The sequence below is a fragment of the Haliaeetus leucocephalus genome, unplaced genomic scaffold (assembly GCF_000737465.1).
Source record: "Haliaeetus leucocephalus isolate CR32 unplaced genomic scaffold, Haliaeetus_leucocephalus-4.0 Scaffold295, whole genome shotgun sequence".
In the NCBI taxonomy this organism is placed as follows: domain Eukaryota; kingdom Metazoa; phylum Chordata; class Aves; order Accipitriformes; family Accipitridae; genus Haliaeetus; species Haliaeetus leucocephalus.
The window spans coordinates 1,538,740-1,560,890 of record NW_010972731.1 but is presented as its reverse complement, the minus strand read 5'-3'; the positions used below and the strand labels follow the sequence as shown (position 1 = coordinate 1,560,890).

General features: G+C 39.2%; 2 protein-coding genes across 8 annotated transcripts in view; one reads left to right on the top strand and one right to left on the bottom strand.

The window, feature by feature from the left end:
• DNAH3 (dynein, axonemal, heavy chain 3) overlaps positions 1–4,791 on the top strand; it is a 60,048-nt gene extending 55,257 nt beyond the window's left edge. The window contains exons 55-59 of the mRNA XM_010570182.1: positions 142–309; positions 1,734–1,876; positions 2,461–2,665; positions 3,948–4,085; positions 4,266–4,791. Coding sequence (XP_010568484.1) covers positions 142–309; positions 1,734–1,876; positions 2,461–2,665; positions 3,948–4,085; positions 4,266–4,619 — 1,008 coding nt within the window. The 3' untranslated portion in view covers positions 4,620–4,791. The remainder of the gene's footprint in view (positions 1–141; positions 310–1,733; positions 1,877–2,460; positions 2,666–3,947; positions 4,086–4,265) is intronic.
• The window catches only part of LYRM1 (LYR motif containing 1), a 28,446-nt gene that overhangs the window by 6,126 nt on the left and 169 nt on the right, over positions 1–22,151 (bottom strand). The window contains exons 2-6 of one of the 7 annotated variants that reach the window (XR_774525.1): positions 14,914–15,072; positions 13,786–13,878; positions 12,068–12,344; positions 6,741–6,801; positions 4,402–4,470 (exon numbers count right to left, since the gene is read on the bottom strand). Coding sequence is in view for 1 of the 7 variants with exons in the window: in XM_010570183.1 (XP_010568485.1) it covers positions 12,228–12,344; positions 13,786–13,878; positions 14,914–15,072 (369 nt within the window). In the remaining 6 variants the exon portion in view is untranslated. Of the gene's footprint in view, positions 1–4,390; positions 4,471–4,978; positions 6,802–12,003; positions 12,345–13,785; positions 13,879–14,913; positions 15,073–22,151 lie in introns of those variants that run through there. The other 6 variants (XR_774526.1, XR_774524.1, XR_774528.1 and 3 more) reach the window with 6 other exon arrangements.

Below are 22,151 nucleotides of genomic sequence, written 5' to 3'. Positions count from 1 at the left end.
AGTAAGTCAATTCCTGGATGCATTTAACTGGGATCTAATGTGCTTGATTGTAAATGGGAAGGTTCTGTCCAAGTTGGGTTTACTGATAGTTTATGAATATAGCATTGCATGATTTCTAGTATCTAATTGTTTCTTTTACAGTCTTACATTGAATACATAAGAAGTTTACCAATTACAACACACCCTGAAGTGTTTGGACTTCATGAAAATGCAGACATTACCAAGGATAACCAGGAGACTAACCAGCTTTTCCGTGGAGTGCTCCTGACTTTGCCTAGAGAAGCAGGAGGAAGTGGCAAGTCCCCTCAGGTAACTGGGGAAGAAAGATCAACTTGCACTCTGGAAAGGTGCCCTTTCCTGTCATGTCCTAGGTCTCAGAGTAATCCAACACCTCTCATCACATGACTGTGGCATTGGGAGTAGATGTGAACGTTCCTGTAGAGAAGCAGATTTGTCATGGAAGAACCTTTAAAGATGGAAGATACCCTAATGGCTTTGAATTTAAATTGGTTAATACCACACAACCTGGTTGAGTAGAACATGCAGTTTGAATAAGAATGTTTCTTTCATGTTTTAAAATAACAGTGAAGTGCTTCATTTCAGTCATGAATTGTAGTTAGAGCACAGTTAACAATCACAATTGGTAAAGCACCTCACATCACATCCATCTCTAGGCAATTTTAAAGTATGACATTTAATTCCAGTCTACAAATTTCAATGATGGAGGTTCACGCACTGGCCTGACTTCATCCAGCAGTGGTTGTATGACCAACCATCCCTGCCATTCTCACTGGGGGACAGACTCCAGAGTGCCAGGAGATTCTATCAAGTCATTCAGCCATCAGGCAAATGACATAAGCCCATTAGAGGCAAAAGTTGTCTTCCTGGTGAAGCCTGTGCTATAATGGCACTTCCAGTCTGTTATTACTTATTGAATGCTTGGGTTTTGAGATGCAATTTTTTGCTTTCCCTTGGCTGCTTCAGTTTCTACAGTCCCAAACATGTAACTGTGTTTGTGACTTGTGTGGCACAAAGAAAGGGGGCAGTTTGGCAGAATAGAATCACTTGCACATGGACCTCACTGTCATCTACCCCTCCATGGAACCTGGTTGTGAAGATGCTGGGAATTTCTTTCCTTCATCCTGTACTCAGGCCAAATCCATGCCCCTTTGAGACACAGATAAATGACCTTTCAAGCCCCTCAGATTTGACTTCCTATATTTCATACACAAGTGGATTCTTGAAAAGTGGAATCAATGGAGCCTCATTTCCTGTGGGGTTGTCTAATGATCGTATTCTCTGACGTCTAATATGCTGTAAGTACAGCTTCTCTCGTGGCTGGGGTATTCATATGGTGTTCCCATCATTTTCCCCATGCTGCATGCTTTGTCTTTTCCTTCACTGTGGCAGTAGCAGGATTATGCTTCTCTGCCCTGCAGCCCGTTTCCTTAGAAGTTGCCTAAAAGCTTTTTGCAAATTAAACTGAAATTGCTAACAAATTTAAAATTATTGAGAAGGGAAAAGGAGCAAGCAGGCACATGCAGAGACAGATGGGATGATGCACAAAGAGAGGAGGAACATGTAAGCACTATTTCTTTAGGAAAATGGACTAAAATACTTATGTGGTTATACAGAAAAAAATACAAAATCTATAGTGTTTTATGGAATGTATTGAATAAAAATAGGTGGAAAAAAAGGGAAATTCCTCATTCATTGCAAACTTGTGATTTCAGGAAACTGTTGAAGATTTGGCGCAGGACATCCTGTCCAAATTACCAAGTGACTTTGATGTTAAAGAGGTTATGAAGGTATACCCACTACTTTATGAAGAGTCCATGAATACAGTTCTTAGGCAAGAACTAATTCGATTTAACAGGTACGGCTCAGTGTTTCATGTAGCGCTACTAATACTGAAATATGCTTGTGTGCATCAGTGCTAGCAACTCACAAGCCTTAAACAGTTATAAGCCTTTTACAATACATTGTTCTTAACATGATAGATTCTGCTTTGGATGAACCTTTTAAAAAGACTTGAAAGCTGCAGCTGACTACCTGAATATAGAAATAGTACCTATATTCTTGGAGTATGAACTTAAATCAGATTAGAGTTTGTTGTGTTGATGTAGGGCAGCCTACTTTATTTTTTTAAGTCATACCCAGGCCCCAATATTAACAGCACACTATGTTAATTAGTGTTACATTTTTTTAAAGCTCTTGTCACTTGATTTTCCTTGTCTAGAATGGGAATTTTCACTACCTTTCATTTCTCTGTGTGTGTTTTTTCTTTGTTTGCTTTTCCAAAGTTAAGTAAGAGTTTTGATAACTACAGGTGAGATAAGGAATTTCTGACAGGACATTTACCAGCTTTGATCGGCCCTCCGTTCAAGTTGGACTTGCATGTCTTTAGCCAGATATTAAGAAGTAAATAATGAGATGACAATTTCTTTGTTTTATCTGAAGGCTTACTGAAGTTGTTCAAAGCAGCCTCATTGATTTAGGCAAAGCCATTAAAGGCCAAGTGTTGATGTCATCTGAACTTGAAGATGTTTTCAACAGCATACTAATGGGAAAAGTACCATCAATGTGGGCTGCCAAATCCTATCCATCACTGAAGCCACTGGGAAGTTATGTGTCTGATCTCCTCTGTCGTTTGGCCTTCTTCCAGGTATGCTAAACTGATTCTGACAGGTCTACAGACTCAGTAGTTGAAAGCTGAATGGGTAAAATGTGTATCAGTGTTGTCCTCACTCAGCAGTACCCTTATAGCTCTGGATTGTGAACTACTTGCACATAGTCATGACCAAATATACACTGCATTAACAGCACTGGAATTAGCTGGGCAATTGCTCAGCAGGGTGAGTTGGAAGTATAATCCTTTGGTGCTGATCCAGTGCTGCATTTGGTAGTTTCCATTCCTCTATTTCTAGAAGATGCATTTTACTTTGCATTACTTTACTTGATGTCTTAATGGCTTCCCTGCTCAAGGGACACTGAAGCAGGTGTGAGAATGCTTTAGAAACAGTGTATAACAGGTACTTTTAAATATTATATATGTGACATGTGACTGTAAATCTCTAAGTTTAATAAAAAGTTACACCACTTCCACATGCTTTTTGAACAAGCTATTTTATTCTTTACTCACCCTTCCATTATTTCCCTTGCATTCTTAGCGCTCTCTTTAAATTACTTAAAATTTCAGATGTACCTTAAATAGCTGAGGTTCTGAGATGTAGTGGAACTCCATACAAGTCAGGGGAGGAGAAAGCTAGAAAAAGCATCTGAAAGATTTGTATAAGCAGCAGAGTTTCCCGTTTGCTGAATCAGAGTACCATATGGGCTTCTTCTGACTCCACGTTGCTTAGAGTAGTGTGGGGACATTCTGCGCTTGCCTTGTTTTTTCTACTGCCTTTGTGATATCCAATAAAGATAGTGGCCCAAGATCTTGTCTGGCATCTTTGTGCTGGAATTATTTCCTCTACTAGGATCTGATGTATTGGCTGTAGCAAGTGCCCTCACAGTGATCAGTGAAGATACTATGTAAGAAAATTTGGCCTTTTTTCATGTGTTTACAAGACTGTAAAAGATGGTAGATTGAGAAAAGTGTCCAAATTCACTCTTTTTTTTTCTTTTTTTTTTTTGCTGGCTAGTATCTAGACTTAACAAAATATGCTAATGCTACTCCCTGAAATTTCTTTCTCAGTAGCACTGAGTTCTGGTTGTTTCAGAATGAGTGATTATTTTTGTTGTCATCATAAATAACTGACTTCTGTGATTTGTTGTCTCTGAAAAACATAGAACTAATGGTTGTATCCAGAGGGTCCCATCAAGGTTTAGATCTCATTGTGCTGTTTGACTGTATCTGAAAAGACATCCCTTTTCTGGTGAATTGGCACAGCGAAGCCACAAATGTATTTATTCTTACATTTGTTTTTTCTCTCCATATTCAGGATTGGGTCATCAATGGGCCACCCACAGTCTTTTGGCTTTCAGGATTCTTCTTCACTCAGTCTTTTTTGACTGGTGTTTTACAAAACTATGCCAGAAAATACACCATCCCAATTGATCATATTGGATTTGAATTTGAGGTAAGACAATGCAGAGGAATTTTGTTTTTCTTGAACAGCTTGAAACATGTTCTGGGGCAGCACGGAATAGTTTTCAAATGAAAAGAAATTTTATTTAAAGGAGCAATTTCAGACTATGACTTGTAGGATTTAATATTCTCCAGATAAAAATAAAATCAAGCAATGGTTTACTCATTCTAGGTGATGAAACAGGAGCACACAATGGACAAAATGCCAGAAGATGGGGCTTATGTGAGAGGCCTTTTTTTGGAAGGTGCACGATGGGATAGAGAATCCTTGGTAATTGGAGAATCACTTCCAAAAATCCTGTATGATTCTTTGCCCATAATTTGGCTGAAACCTGGAGAAAGTTCCACATTTCTTCATATGAACATCTATTCATGCCCTGTATACAAGACAAGTGCAAGAAGAGGTGTCTTATCCACTACTGGCCACTCAACCAACTATGTTCTCTCAATTGAACTCCCTTCAGACAAGCCCCAGAAACACTGGATAAATCGAGGTGTGGCAGCCCTATGCCAGTTAGACGACTGACAGTATGCAAGTCAAAACACTCGCATTTTGTTATTAAAAGATATATTTTACTCCCCAATGGCTGCGATTTTTTTTTTTTTTTAATACTGGGATTTCCTGCTGACTTCAAAGCAGCTCCCAAATTCCTTTGGTTTTTAGCCATTATCAACCACTGAGCAAGAGTGAGTGAAAATAGAACACTATAAACAGAAACTTATTTCAAAGGCCTGGGCTTTATCTTGCAGTAGATCAGAATGAACAGAACTCCCATCAAACTGTGTGCCACCCACATCATTACAAAACTTGTGAAATCCTAATATTACCACCTAGCTGCTATCAGAGGGCTTTTTTTTCTTTTTAATGAAATCGGGCCTAAAGAGTTTTGCTGCTGATTTTAATGGGAATCTAATCCACAACTCTTGCAAATAAGACTCTGTGGATTTGCCTACTACTTCTGTGTCCCAAGAGTATGTATGGCAAAAAGGGAGGAGATGAGAATAGTGTGTTGTCAACATGTAAAACCAATCCTCAGCTAGAATGAACTGCCAGAGCTGTATTATAAAACTATAGTAACTGACACTCCTTGAAGATGTGCCTCAGAATTTCTGTGGAAAACTTCTGGACAGCACATGCATTGGGAGCCTGTCATTTTGCAGAGCAGTATGCTTGTCTCATATTTTTTTAAACTTTTTTTTTATTTCAGTATTATTTACCTACATATCCCAGGTGCCTGATAAACGGACCTGTTTCCTTTCTCCCATAGTCTCATTTTACTTCCTCGTCTTGCCCTCTTGCATGTTGGACTAATAACCACCTGAAGTTTTGTACTTGTTTAAGCCCTTTCATCAGAGAAGCCCAAAGTAGCTTGCAAACATTAATTAAAAATAAAATAGCCTGAACATCTTCAAAGAGCTGTGCAGTCATTAACTAATCCCCACAGCATGCGAAGAAGGTACTAAAAATGCATCATTAGACTTGTTGTGTACACAGTACAAGAGAAGCTCAAAGATCAAGGCAAACATTTAAAAAAAAAACCCACTGCATAAACATCCACTAATTTGGGGTCTTGTATTATTTTTTTTTGTTGTTGCCCAAATTGCAGCATTTTAATCACTTGCTCGAGGCCTCACAAAGTCAGAGATGCAGCTATAATTCAGCAGTTCCCAGTACCCTGCTACAATCATTAAGTGATGCTGCTACAACTCATTAAAACATGGTTCTTGTCACAGGAATTTCTGTTGTGCTGTGCTTAGCAGTTATAGGTGAAAACAGTGTTCATTATTGTTTTATTAACCACTGGTTTGTTTTATACAGATATTCATAAAATAGTAACTTTTAAGAATGGTAACATACAGGTAAGCAAGAAGTGTTACAGGTATGTTGTAGAGTGCTGCTCTGCACAAAGATATACATAGGTAACTAGTACAGTATCTTCATGTACTATATGTACCATATTTGATGCCTCATTAACAGTACAGTACGCAGGCATTTGGTGCATCATTATTGTTACCTGGTGACTAGGGCAAAGATGTCAGGGCTGGACACTTAATGGATATTTGTTTTAATAAAGGCAACAGAGATGTGCAGGTGTTTCAACTTACTAGTAGGAAGAAACTACTCTTAACAATTTAGACTGATATTTGGCACCTATAGCAAAAATAAAACTTGTTTATGAATGCTACAGCAGTTATCCAAATTGACAACAATTTTTGAGACGAGAATTGTGTTTCAGAAGATCTATAAATAAACTAAGATTAATTAAAATTGGTCCTTTAAAAAAATTGTCTTTTCTTAGGCTTCATAAGAGTAACACAGATACTTTGTACTTATCATATAATGAAAATTAACTGAAATTTACTACATATTTAAAAAAAACATTGTGGTAGTTACCGTATTTTTTAATGGCTGCATCTAATTGTTGTTGTTATCACATCAACAATTCAGATCACTAATAGGTTACTGTGGCATCAGAGATAAACCAGTCACAAGCCTCCTCTTACAGGTGCTTTGCATGCAGGCCGAAGAGGTTGGACCTGGCTGTTAGATCCTTCCCTATGGATTGATCAATTCAGTCACTGCTCTCAAAAGGATCTTTCTATTTAGATTTGAGCTTATGCATGCAAGTGACTGGTAACAGCTTACCTGTCGCTGCTGAGGCACTGCTGAAAGGGAAGCTGGGGCAACAATAATCATTCTTAAAACACTAAAATGAAGAGAAGTTGAAATTTGAGGATTAAGTTTCTCCATCCTTCTTCAGATAATGCTAGTCTTACAAACATAGTCCTCTAAATTAAGCCATTTTAAATGAAAAGCCAGGTTTACTAGGATATGTTAGCTAAATTACATTTATGGAGATAAATTACTTTTAAACTGTTGGAAAATACTGTGGGATAACTTGCCGTGTTCATTTCTTGTTAATGCTTTTTTGTGAACAAACACTAATGGATAGTTTATTAAATGACACAGTTGTGGTTCTTGTGAATATATAGTGGCTTTTCTACTACATTGTCTGCAATGTCCTTGTTACTGTGTTGACTTTCTAAATGCTTCTTCTGTGTTAATGTTTAGATTTGAGATGAAGGCATTTCTTAGAATGTAATTAAAGATGTATTTCAAGCTTTTGTAGATGCGACCAAAATATATAGGTAAGAGAGAAGTCTATAAAAGAGGGTTCATGCATCTGTTGCCTCTTCACCGGGGATCAGGCATGGCTCAGTTGCTTTAGTTGATGATTACTGAAGTACGTGATTTCCTCGGCTGCCCTTACTATTAGAGAAAAAGTAATGGAATTTACTGTTGAAGGATATCTGTCTTAGAGATATTTTTCTGTGTTTCTTTGAAATGAACTTCCCAACCTTATTTCCTGAGCATTGTCTAGACCTTCCTGAAGAATGATAAGCTGGCTAAACATTAGAATTCACAACCTTTCTTGGCTGAGATGCATGGGCAGGGGGGGGGAAGGCAACTCAGCTGTTAGTTGGACATGATAAAAATGTGAAAAGTTTTTGGACAAATGAAGTACCTTGTAATAGTAGTAGAATTCTTGGCTTTACGGGTTTAGTATTTCCATTTCTTAATTAGAAGCTCTTGTTAAACAAACCACAAAAAAACTGTGATTACTACAAATAATTCACAGCCTTGCTAATAACTCAAAGAAGATGGAAAAAATGCAGTATACAGACATTACAGAGCATGAGATTTTCTTTCTTAGAAATAGCAGAGAGTGATTTTCAGCTAGGTATGCTGTAAGACAGGGTTAGTACATTTTCTCAGGAGATGGAAACCTTTCTCTTATCTCATCTGCACAAAAATCCATTTCAGAAACAGGAAGTACTATCTCTGTTGATTTTAACACTGTTGGGCTGTTAAAGGGAAAATTGTACAATGAAAAAGACAACACGAAGGCCCCAAATTCTTCTACTTATGAGTTCCTATAAGCAAGAACGTTTTGCCTAGTAGGATTAGAAAAATTAGTGAAAGGTGCAGGTGTCACCTGTAACTAGCATTCTTGAAAATGAATTTATAGGTATGATCAAATAAGTGACCCTTCTGTGTGTGGATAAAAGATGGATGTTACTGATATACTTTCTGATGGATACATAGTGGGGCCCCAAGAGAGTGAGGTCCAGGTTGCCTTATTTTCTCCAGATCTAAAAGGTATTACAAGAACAAACTTGTATTAGTAGGAAGATAGATCAGATAACCTAATCCGTCTTAACCTGTTTCAGTTCTGTGATACTTCCTTTGGAATAGATTGGGTCACTGCTGCAACTTAATGAGCATTTCCTCACCCCTAGACAACACTGAGGGGGTACATTCAGTAAGCAGGTGCTGAGACCCTCTTCTTAATTGATTGTGTGCTTGCTAATCTTAGTGTTAAATTTGGTTTCATAAGCGCATGGCTTCATAAATTACAACCTTACTAATGATGGAGTTAAGGACAGAATTTCCAGAGAGGAGGTGTTATTTAGATACTCGGTGCCAGATATTGTGTCAACAAATTACTACTGCATTGCCTACTGGTTAGCTTGCAGGAGAGTTCATGCAACTGACTCAGGATTTTTGCTTCTAAAGAATATAAAGTTGTCATCTTTTTATTCTAAATTATTCTAAAGCATCTCCTGACTAGTGTGATAAATTGGAAAGAGATAGTATTTACTGGAAGGGGAGTAAGAGAAAGTTAAGGAAGTACAAGGACAGAGTGTACACTAGTTGAATCCAGTGCATTACAAACTCTGGAGAACTCAGAGGCATTTGAGGACAACATCTTTTTGCAAGTAAAATTAATGTGTAGGAATGACATGTTGCACCATCATTGGGATACTTCTTGACAGACGTTATACGGTCCTTGGAATTTAATACAGTGAGTACCAGTTGAGATGTCTGCCTACCTGCTGGACTGAGTTGCTGATGAAATTTTTTTAATGAAACTCTCTCAAAATGGTAGTTTGCCAGTTTGACTTTCAAAACCAAAGGACTCCATTTAAGGCAGATTTTCTTTTCCATAGAGTTTAACTTAAGCTGTGAAAGAAGGGTTTTGCTCTCCAGACTTGACAAAAGAGCTGATCTAATCCTTCCTTTAGCTGAACAGCCTAAGGTTTTAATAAATTTCAGTCTTTGCCTTCTGGTGCTGGAAAGTAATGAGAATCGGGCACTAGTTAATAATTTCTCAAACGCTTATTTTGAAAAATGAATGGGCTATCTAGCATTTTAAAGCATCTCAAATAATGGGATGCTGTTACTGCAGTTCAAATTACTGGCTTTTCAGTTAAGCAAGTGGATACTCATTTGAGTTACTTAAGGCTACTTGAGCCTTTTTAAAATTGCTTATTTATATTTCCCTTCAGAAATAAACTCAAACTCATATTGTTATTTCAATTTGGTGTAAATCATCTGTAATTTTAGGGATGTTCTTTTGAAATAATCTACATCTTATGTACTCAGGAAAGAGTTGTGACTATAATACAGACAGTAAATTTAGACTGTTCATTTACATACCTGTTTATTCACCTGATGAGTAACAGAATCAGTACCTTCAATAGCCACATCAATTTTAACAAATAAAAAGATTCAAATGATAGTTTAATGACAAAGCTTCCATTCAAACCCCTTGTCTCTGCACATTTTGGTTTGGCTCAGTTGACACATCTCTACACTGGCGTATGAGAATGAGGATAGGAAAAGACTGTATTTGGACTTCTTTCAACAAAGGATTAAGCAGTGTGCATAATCATGTTATTTTTTATTGTCTTTACTCCATCCCCCTTTTCCTAGGCTAAAGGAGTTCTGTTTTGTGTCTTCCTGGCAGCAGTAAATTTGCAAAGCTCTCACTGACAGGCAGAACAATGGCATTTTACATGTTACTTCCCACACGAGGCATTCCCAGGAAATAATTATATGGGAATAGATACCTTTGTGGACTGGAGCCATAAAGGGTAGTGAGAAATTGGGCTAGCCAGTACCTGTCATGCTGACTCGCTCTTCTCATTGTTTCCTTGTACTTTCTCATCCGCTTGTATTTTTTTCACTCTTGCAAGTACATTCTTGGGGGAGGAACTGTCATTCTGTTCTGCACATGACTGGTTTTAGCTTATTTTTAAGGTAGACAATAATATTTCTTTGCTGTTGTCTATTAGAGCTTGGAGAGTTTAGGATGAGTGGGAGAGCTCAGAAAATGAGATTTCATTGGTTTTGCCCACTTTAATAGGAAATAATACACACTGCATTTTTCAAATTTGCTTTTTTGCCACCATTAACTTCTGGCTGGAATAGGTTGCTGCTTACATCCTCTGTCCTTAAAGCAGCTGTGGGCTGTGCTTACATAGTCTCCTAGTACAGTGTGGCTCTTGTCCACAGCTTGGTCTCATTGGTACTTCTAGTCTGAAGGACAGAAGGTTCCCCTAACTTTCCTGAAGAGAATTTGTAAACAGCCTGGTAAAGCCAGATGACTGAAAAGGAGCCAAAACGATTGGTGGCCAGTGAGGGGGAAATTAATTTTGTTTCACTTCCATTCATGAGGCACCGGAGAAACAGAAATACCCCTTGAAATTAAAAGACAGAGGAGATGATAGTGGTAGATACTTTCTTTTAATAAAGTTAGGGTTCTGTCCATATGTCCTGGTTTCGGCTGGGATAGAGTTAATTTTCTTTCTAGTGGCTGGTATAGCATTATGTTTTGGATTTAGTATAAGAATAATGCTGATAACACACTTGATGTTTTTCAGTTGTTGCTAAGTAGTGTTTAGACTAAGTAAGTCAAGGATTTTTCATCTTCTCATGCCCAGCCAGCGAGAAGGCTGGAGGGGCACAAGAATTTGGTAGGGGACACAGCCAGGACAGCTGACCCAAACTGGCCAAAGGGGTATTCTATACCATGTGATGTCATGCCCAGTATATAAACTGGGGGGGAGTTGGCCTGGGGTGGTGGATCGCTGCTCAGGAACTAACTGGGCATCAGTCGGCAAGTGGTGAGCAATTGCATTGTGCATCACTTGTTTTGTATATTCCAATTCTTTTATTATTATTATTGTCATTTTATTATTGTTGTTATTATCCTTATTATTGTCTTCCTTTCTGTTCTATTAAATTGTTCTTATCTCAACCCATGGGTTTTACTTTTTTTCCCCCGATTCTCTCCCCCATCCCACTGCGGGGAGGGAAAGTGATTGAGTGACTGCAAGGTGCTTAGCTGCTGGCTGGGGTTAAACCACGACACCATAATATGAGTTTAACACTGAAATAAATAATTGTTGAGAGAGCCAGTGTGCTGATTGTGTTGAAAAGCTAACCGTGTAAAAATGCCCAGTGAAGACAATCAAAGCATCTTAAGCTTGCTCCCATAGTGATACCCTGAAGGGAGAGTTTTCAGTCAGTCCATACATGGAAACCTGAGGAACCCAGCACTGGAATGTTTTACTCTGAGTTGTGTAACAGCATTCCAAACTTTGCATTTCACATCCACACCCTCTCCAAAGGAAGGGGGGAAAAAAAAGCTGATATAGAGGCTCTAGGCCACTCCTCTGCAGTTTGCAAAAAGGAAAAAGGAGTGGTGGCATTTCTGCTGTCTCTGTGCTACTGTCTGTTTAGAAACAATACTTCACCATTAAGGATAGTATGAAACTGGAACATTTCTCCAGGGACAACAGGCAGAGCAGGGACAAGAGAGGAAGAAGTGCAGCTGCATGATGGAGTCACTGTGCATTCGGAAGCTTTGGAGGCACTGCGTCTGCTTGATTCTCCTGGACTTCCCTGATTTTTGCTGACCCTTACACAAGGCACTGCCTTGAATCACAATTGAGCATATATAACCCTCAAACCACCAGAGAACCCTGCTATAGATTAATGGAGTTTGAAAACCTGCTGTAATTTGTCCTGATGTCAAAGTGATCTTCGTATCATACCTCACTCTTTGAAAGGTGTTACTTTTATTGGTGAGTCGGTGGTTGAAATGTAATAAATACCAGACCAACCTTACCCATCATATGCAATGCATATGATGAGCTTTTTGGTCTCAGGAAATATGTGAGCAAGTGACCAAAACAACTTCATTCACAGTTGTGCACACAAATCACCTGGATTGCAGTCCACAGCTTAAATGATGTGATTACATATCACAGCTTAAATCATGGGTTATGAAACTTCATCATGGGATTTCAGGTATATTGGCTTAGAAATCTTCCTTAACTTTTCCTGGTGTCGCAATGTACGGCCTTGTTTATGGGCAAGACCCATAGGAGGCAGATGGATCTGGAAAAGAAAATCCCACCAGTTAGGTGCAAATTGAGAAGCTACAAGAAAAAGAAGGCATATATACAGACTAGGTTTCACTGAGTTTTAAATAATTTCTTCACACTTTGGAGAGGGCAACTGCACCGTCTCAAACCAGGTTATCAGATTTCTAAGAGGAGCGTTCTCTGAGGAGTCATTAGTGGTGTAACTTTCAGGCGCCAAATGTTGTGTTTATTAAAATCCTATATAATTTAGGCTTTAGTAACCTTATTTTGTAGCTTGATATCAGACTGTAATGATAAAATACTTTTTGAAACAGGACTGCCGACAATGTTCCAGAACACCAAGACCTCGAAAACCCTAAAAATTCCTGAGTAGGTGTCTTAAAGCACTGTGTGTTTTATTCATACCTACCTAACAAATCACAAAATACTCCCAAACTGTTTGTATTGAAAGACTGCCTTCTTATTGTCATGATTATATATACCATATTAAAATGCACAATCAATGTAATTGACTCCACAAGCAGGAGGAGCAATAGGTGACAGGCTCGTCCTTTGATTGACAAAGTCTTTTGTGGGAGTCATGCAGCTATATCCCCCCTAAGTAATTGAAAAATGTAGGTGTTAGCAGTCAGATGTTATTGTTGCTGAGGCTGTCATCCTGTAAGATAGCTGTTTAGGTGCAAATAGTAGTAAAAGCACTGACTAAAGCAGCAATAGTGAATTCTAGAATCTGAAAAACAACGATCATCCAGTTTGTCTGAGAGAGCTGATCTAAGACTGATTCTTTGGGATTCTGAAGCCACTGCAGGGCATACATTTTAAGCCCATTTCTAGAAGCGTTTGCCAGATGTGCATTGTTATTCTGTATATTGGAGAAAAAGAAGCAGCTGTATGTGAAAGAGATGCTAACAGTGACCATATTCTAGGCAAGCATCGGATGAAGATACAATTTAATTTTGACCATGACCGCCTTGATAAGGAAACTACAGATGTGAATATATAAACTAATCAACAAGACTAGAGAGGAAGTCTCTATGGGAGGCAGCATAAAGTACTATTGACAGAAGTGACTGGGTGGTGAGGGAACTGTATTGAATGGTGCAACAGAAGACACTGGTGCAACTTCCAGCAATTCAGTAATCTTGGACACGTTTTTCTCTAGGAACAGGGGGAAAAGAAGCAGCAACATAGGCAGGTGTATTATAAGACCTGATTTATGACTGGGAGAACAGTTACCAGTAATTTAAGCTATGAAAATTAGTGTATCTATGGCAGATGGAATTAAGTATTTTTATTCTCTTGTTCTCTGTTATTATGTGGAAAGATTAACAGATTTGATTCCATTACCGTCTTTTTCTACATTCATTGGTCGGACAAGAGTGCCTGAACATTCACAGGCCTTGGGAGTTTAGCTTATGCAACTCCACTTAGGCTTTGATGAGATTTATACTCACAGGTCGCGGGTACGGGATGTTATAGTGAAGTCCAATTTCTATTCTTGCCTCACATTCTTCTATATACTGCTTAATCAACTTTGGATCTGTTACCTAAGATCATACAAACAAATGTTTTCTACAAGTACAGCAATTAGCAATTGGAAGCTCAAGTGTAAATGATGCACAGACACATGACTTTCTTTAGCTTTTTTTGGCAATCCCAAAGATCAAATGATTGTATTTTTCACATCCATAAAAGGTAACATTAGTATTTGCCTTGACTCAACAGTTCTGGGCTTGACAGCACTGGATATTAAGGCCCAGAGGGTGTCATGACTGAGGCTATAGGAGATTTTTACCCAAACATGGTATTTTCTCTGTAAAAAGACAATACACATGTAAACTACTAATAAATCCATGAAGAAAATCACACTCATCCATTTGTCACTCTGCAAGGTAGCTAGAGGAGAAAGGGAGGAGACTCCTTGGTCTACATTCTGTTATCATCCTATCCAGAAAATTTTTTTGAAGTAGAAGTGTAGTGTAAATTGTGACTTAAATTCGTTTCTTGATTTTGCATTACTTCATTTTAGTCCCAGACCAAAATGGGATATAAATAAGTATTGTGATCTTGAATTACAAGAAGGACGTTCGATTACCAAGGAGTCTGTATCACCCCTTTCAAATGGGGTTTGAAATTTCTTCCTTAGGAAAAAAATTAAAGTGCTTCTTTTAAAAGAAGTGCCAGTAATTGCTGCTTTGAAAATAAAAAAAGAAGCATAAGAAGCTGCTGAGCTCTGTTTGCCATTGCATGGGTAATGATACACTTAGCTAGCTTTCTAAAAGATCAAAAGCTGCTTCAATTACATAGGCAGTATCTTTGGAATTCAATTATTTCTTGGCATTTTTTTAGTGAAAGCTCTAGATCTTTTAGACTTCTACAGTAGTTAATGAACAGCTGAAATGGTTTGAGTTTTCTTATTACTGTTTCAGGGGTGAAATTTAAACTATAACCCAAATACACTAGCATTTAAGGTGAATGGAATTTTGGGAAATCAACTCCTATATCTTAGCATCCCATCACTGAGGCAGTGCAAAGAGCGAGAGGAGAATCATTCAGAAATTCAAAACTGTAAGGACACTCACATTTTTGTTTTTTCGGAATAGTGTTTTGGCTTCATTTTTAATGTACTCCTTCTCTTTAATAGTTTCTTCTATCTGTCCTGATGCCGATTGCCATTTTTTGGCTATTTTGAATATCTTGCGGTAAAGGCCAAGCACTTCTTGTCGAGTAACTGGTGTCATCTAAAAAAGCAACACAAAACCCCAAACATATGTATGAACATTTAAGTTGCTAAAAGGCCAGCAACCAGTACGCTTTTTCACACAATTGAATTAGTTTTAAAATATTTCCATCATCGAAAGATACACTGAGCTATATGAAAAAAACTGAAATAGCTGTAAACAATAATTAGCTGTTGAAAGCTGCAGACCCAGTCCAGCAAAGTATTTAAACTGATACTTAAATCTGTCTCCATTCAAACAGCTTGAGCTCTTGCTCGAAGTTAAACACTTGGTTTAGTGCTTTGCTGAATCACAAGCCTGGTACAAGAATGCCGGGTTGTGTTTCACGGCTATTTTGCAACAGAAATTGGGCAAGTCACCAAAACGCATAGCTTCCCCCTTCCTGTGAAACTGTCGTACCAATGCTGACCCTATCTTTGCAAAGCATCTTGAAATCTGTGAATAAAATACATGATAAAAACAGCATGATATTGCTGAAAACCAGTATAGGTTTCAGAGGCTGAGAGGCTTATCTGTGATACCACTATAGTATGTAGTAGTAATGATTCAGCTGGAGTTTGATGTGATGAAAAGGTGATGAAAGCTGTTTTATCTAAGCACTGCAGGAGAGGCAGACTAACTGTGGATTTCGGAAAGTCCTGAATGTCTTGATTTTCAGAGAGCTGTGTACCTGCTGAGCCCACTGAATCAGCCTCCAGGTGCGACAAGAATCTTTGTCAGAACTCAAGAACAAAATCCTATTCTTATTCTATGTAAATGAGTATTTTATCATGTAAGTGGTGACACTATTTCATGCCAGACCACAAATATCCCTGAGACAAATCCACTGCAGGAATAACAACACTTCTGACATGGATTAGATTCGCAGAAGCGAAGACTTCGGCTTTAGGGACACCGCAACTGTTGAAGGTACCTTCCTGTCCAAAAGGAAGATGCAGCAGCACTGCAAAGTAAGTATATGGATGTAATGAGGAACAAGTGTCAGGGACAGGACGTTATCTGACCCTCAGGATCCATTTGCCAACCTGGAGCTCTAGTTACTGCGGCTGAATCTACCCTGAAATCAGACCTGTGCGCTGGGAATAGCTCCTCCGGAGGACAGTTCGGAGCAGGGTAATTCAGACAGCCTGAACTGCCCTCGGGTGGGAGCACTCTCCTGCCCTGCCCGGTGGTAGAGGAAAAGCTGCTCCCTAATGCGTGCGCCCAAACTACTGTGGAAAGTTTGGCAACGTGGCTACCGTTCATCTCCTTGCAGTCTGTGGCAATTCCTCTCATTGCGGAGAGCAGAAGAGGGTTTTGAACCAAAGTCTTCTCGGGCCATACAGTTCTCAGGTGGCTGCCTCCAACACAGCAGCTGACCTTTGCTAATATTTCAGTACAGTTCTGCTGTGGCTTCAGACAGTCAAACCATCTTTTCCTCACCAAAGTCAGAATTACAGATGCTAACCTGAAGACAGGATTTGGCCCATAGTTCTTTTTGCTAAAAAATCCCAAACTACTAAACGCTAGCCTTTTTCGCCTTAACTGTTGCTGTGATCTAAAGACTTTTTGTTGTTTCATGAACTGTCAGGGATCTTAAGAAGTACAGATGTAAAACTTTTTCTCTGATTTTTAAGAGAGAACATTTTAATTTTGCTATTTGTATTTTTAAATGTTTAACCAATCATATATTTTTCCCCAAATATAAAAATGGTTCTTCCCACCCAGCAGATATTTCTAGTAAATGTTTATGGTATTTCTAGGAAACAAATATCCACAATAAAATAGCTAGCTAGTCCCAGCTCGTCAAACACTTTGGAATAATTGCTTCACTTCATCCACTCTACAGCTCCATTTCAGGCAATAAAATTAGTTGTACATGAAGCTACGCATGTACGTGTATCTCAAAAATCATTGCTTCCCTCTGTCAAGTACATATTTTGCACAGAAAATAAACAGTCCAATTACAAGGGCTGACCTAGCACAAGCTGAGTCCCAAATCATGTTCTCACCTCTAGCCCCTCCTGGCCTCACCCCTCTGCTTTTATTGGAAGGCGTCACCTCTGGTGGAGCTGGTAATGCTCTTTGTTCCCTGCTGACAGCTAATAAAAGGTACTGCACTAGAAGCTTTCAGCTTAGGTTTTCATATAATCCATAAAGAAAATGAGAGGAATAATGTCAGGGGAAAAAGTGTTTAAAACACAGGTTTAAATTCTGATTTATGCATCGGACAATTTCCAGGGCCACAACTTGGGACAGTGCATGCCCTTTGCTCAGAGCTGTAATCGTACCTGTTGCTTTTGGATTTTAACATACCGCGAATCTGTTTATAAAGATTTTGTTTAAAAGTTTAGAACGAACAATTTTTTTTTCCCTACTAGTTGTTTCTGCTCCCCCACCTAGAACTTATTTTTTCTTTCTTTAATTTCTCGGTGTTGGAACTGATAGAGAACTGTGTAGCCCCTCATCTAGGCACAGGCTGCACTTTTGCATTATTGCTCTCCTTCCCACATATGCTAGATGATGTAAAAGACATTAAGCAGCTTTTCTTATATATTCAGCAACCAGCTGCTCCTGTGGCTCATTTAGTCAACAATTTCTAACGTTACAGACCTGCTCATAAAGCATTTCTGCAAAGATACATAAACGAAGGGGTGAGGAGCCCTTCACAGACAGGGGACCGCCATCTATCACAGGGAAGGATGAAAGCAAATAGGACAAAATTCAAAGCCTGGGTCAGATTCTGATCTGAGTGGGAGTGTAAATAGGGAATAATTCCACGGTGAGCAAAATTACTTCCAACTTAAAATGTTGTAAATGAGATTGGAGTTTTTTTCTTTGGTATAAACAGAGCCCACACCTACAGAAATTAAGTGACGGTACAAGTCATGTATCAGGTGTAATTTCGTCAAGTGACACTACCTGTATTAGTTTTGTGGGTGTGCAAAATGATTCTGAGTGGGACAGAAAGGAAGATAAGGGAGGCTTTCATGTCCTTGTAATTACTCATCTTGCAACTTACATCTTTGGCATTTAAATCATAATTATGTTTCACATCTCTGGAATGCTAAGTGGATGTTACACCACTTTCCCACTAACACTCATCTTGTGGTAGTCACACCCATTGTTTAACTTCTACCACCCTTCATTTCATTGCAGAATGCAGCCCACAGAGGTTAACCACAGGCGTTTTTGTCAAAAAGTACAGGGCTATTGTATTAGCTGGGCAAATTTCAGGTGTTTACTGCAACAAAACAAACCGGGAGAGGTCAAAGGTAGGTCTGTACGCACAAACATATCAATGGGAAAAGTGGTAGGTTGCAGGCTGGTTTTGAGCTGATTGTTAGAATTAAGCCTTTGGAGGGAAGCCAAGCGTTGCCTTCCAAATAAGCATTTGCTGGATGCCGTGGCAGAGTTCTGACAATGCAGGGTTGTATCATTCTTTTGATCTACATGCAAACCCCGGTTATCAACATGCAGATCAAGCACATGAAATATCCTATTGTATCCAAACTTGCAAAGGAGGCTTGAGCAGTTAATGACTTACTGCATGATGAAGACGCAAACTTTTTTCATTGTTAATTAAAACAAATAATCATTTAGACTATAAAATGTAATAACAAGTTTTTCTTTCAGAAACAAATACACATTCCTTTGGATTTTTAGATGGTTGACCCAAAAGTTCAATTAATCTGAATAATCAGTGAAACACCACTCGTCTTTTGCTACTTGCAGGTTTGTTTAGAAATTAAAAGTTTATATAAAAATAAGGAGAGGAATATCAACTGCACAGTAAACCAACCCCAATACTGCACTGTCAAAGCAAAGTTAGGACAGAAGGCGAGCTGCATGGAGACTGACTACTTATATATGAACAGCTAAATTACAGCTGCTTCCCAGGGAGGGATGCTTGGCTAAGAATGCATGTCCAGCACTCTCCTCCTATCTGCACAGCAACTTTGCTCCAGTTGTAAGTCTATTTTATTTCATTCTTTCTTTTCAAGTGAAGCATTAGCTACTCACTTTAAACATAAAATCTGCCAGCAGTGAGTATGTAGAGGATCTTAGGAAACAAAGGGTGAAAGTAATAGCCCATGGGGAAAAAAAGGATATTTTAAAACAATAGATCTCTTCTTTTACATCCGAGCTAACTAGGGCACGCACTAGTAACGCACACTTAATGCTGATGCTGAAACCATATTTGCTCAGGGGAGGAGACGGTGGGGAACAGAACTCTTCATGAAATAATTTGGAAAAGTGGCTTTGAACTTCTCAGATGTAAAATGTTTTATTTAGGAGCAACACAACTTCTGTTTGACAGCTGGTTTGCTACTGGCAAGGAGTCCTAAAGACACAATGACAAACTGCTGGGCTGATTGCCTTCTGAATCAAGCTATAATCACATTTCTGTTATGGAAATAAATGACATAACTCAAAAGCATAGTGTATCAACATTACAGTATGGAACATCATCAGCTACAGCCTGTATGACAATCTGTATCTCATAATTTCAAATGCTCTCTTTGGCTAACGTTTATTTAAAGAGATGCAAAAAACTGTGCATATCTGGCTTTTTTCTCTTTTTTTTTTTAAGAGCTAAATTATATCACTTAGCTAAAGAGTGACCTGCAGTCTCTCTCCTGCTGCTAATGCAACAGATAATCAATCATTCCTTTCATAGCTATCCACAGCAACTAGAGGTCAGTAATCCATACTCATCTTTTGTGCAAGTCTGCCAAAATGAGTCTGTGGTTCTTAAGGCAGCAATGAATTTGGTCTATCACTTCCTTGAGGGACAACAACTGAAACGATGAGTTCCTGTGGTACAGGGAGAAGGGAAGGGGTCACAGATTCCTGTGATAGCTGGGCAGGTCATATGCCTTCCAGTGATATTAAATTTCAAAATCCAGTTTCCACAAATGTAATTTTATCTTTTTTTTACTCAAATCAATGACTTAGTGGCCTGTGACAGCTAGTACTCTGCAAACATCGACCACATGTGGCTGCAGTATGTACTAGCAAAGTGAAAACTTAATTTGATTTTCATTCTTGATTGAACATTCATACTTTGTTTTTTTAAGATTCAGCCAAAACCAAATCACAGCAAAGCTTCAATTACAGCTAAAATATTTCATCTCCACATGGTGAAAAACAAACTAAAATGAAAGATCATATTCTTCCATGATGGTGTTACATCCTCATTTCTACCAGTGATGCAAGCCCGTAAATTTCAATACATTTCCATCAAGGATTAATTTGACTCCAAGTATTTCTAACTGTTTCCATCTACAAAGTGCAATCATAAATTATGCAGATTTGGTGAAAAAGAACCAAGTTACTGAATCAAGTTATTCAGTAATGATATCTGAAAGGAAGGTGACTTTCACATGGTTTTAGATTTTGTCATGCTGGTATCTTTCTGCTGGCAAATTGAAGTGATCTGAAACCCTGACCTGAAACGCCAATCGACACTTCAGAACCAGCCTAAGTCTTTGTACTTATACTGTTCATCAGCTGGGATGAGAGCTCTGCCATTCTATTCATGCCTCAGATTTCTGGCTGAACTTGGATCTCTTTTAAGCTTTCTCTTACATATGGAGCAGTCTTTTGATCAGAAAAAGGAAAATGCATGCAAAGAGAATATAATTAAATAGTAAAAGCAAGGACTTGGGTTTTATCACTGGTTTTCCTATGTAATTTCAAATAAGTGAAATTGCAGAAAATGAGCGTTCTGCAACATTCTCTTCATTCGAATAAATGGAAGTGGAAACCACTAGTCCCTTTTGATCACAGAGTTTTCATTTTGTTAGTCTGAGGTGGTCGAGGCATTATCTGGTTTTAGTAGGACATACAGACTCTTCCTCTGGGAGTGCCTCCTGTGCTGTGGTAGTCTCAGGAAGAACAGAAATGCTGACTTAGACTGTGGAGAGGAGGAGGGAAAACAAAACCCCATGGCTTTAAATATTTCTTAGCTTTCTCCTGAAAAGCAGGCAGTTTCCAGGTAAACTCTAATGCAACATGAACTTGTCCCTAGTCTTGTGCAGCCCTGTCACTCATGCTTTCATACATTTACAACCGTTTTCTCCTCCTTTGTGTTTAGTTCTCTATTAGTTACACGCATAGAAAGAGGTTTAATGCAGTGCAACAAATTTAGCAGAGAAAATGAAGTCTCAGCTATCCTTGGATGGCCTTACTTATATAATATAGAAGCATACAGAAATATAACAACATGGACACAAAACCCCGTATGGATTTATGCACCTTATTCATACCTTGGCTTTGAGCCAAATGCAACTGAATGCATGAATAGAAGTATTTCCCAGCATTGGAAGTGCTCCCAAACCAGAGAAGAGGTATAAATATTAATGCTAGCAGAGAAACAATCCTCCCTTGCCCTTTTCTTACTTCATTCTGTGGGTCATTAATAGAACTAATTTCATAAACCCTCTGCTGCAGTTTCCAAACGCTTTGGTCCCAGGACATTGATAGATAGATTTTTAGTCACTATTTGAGAACTATAGCAGGGCATGTATCAAAAAAAGATTTGTTTTTTGGAAAGCAAGTGTGTGAATCCCATTTGAATTCGGGAGTTTTGCCAACAAAGCCTCCCGCAGTTATTTGCACTAGACTCTCCTGAATGGTGTATGGATCAAGACTTTGGGGCCTCCTGCCTCACAGACGGCACAAGGGCAGCGGAACACAGCGCCGGGGAAGTGCCTCCCGATTTCCGTGGGGAGAGGACCCTCAGACCTGGTGGTGACGGGATGGGAGGACATCTCCCTGACATGAGCTCCAGGTCAGCACCAACTGCAGGCCCAGGCGAGAGGTTCAGGACTCATTACGCACAGGACCTTCTCCACACCACCTCCGCAGCCATTCCTGCGGCCGCTGGCGTCGTCGGGCAGGCACAGGGACTGGCCGGGCACCAAGGCCACCACGTGCCTCGCCCTGGGGGTCAGGCCTACCTCGGCGAAGGCCACGGCCACGCAGCACCGGGCAGGCAGTGGCACTGCGGGGGAAAGCAGGTTGGCCGTGGCGCTTGGCAGTCCTCCGCATCCTCTGCGCCGCGCAGGGCTGGTGCCAGTGGTAAGATGGCGCCG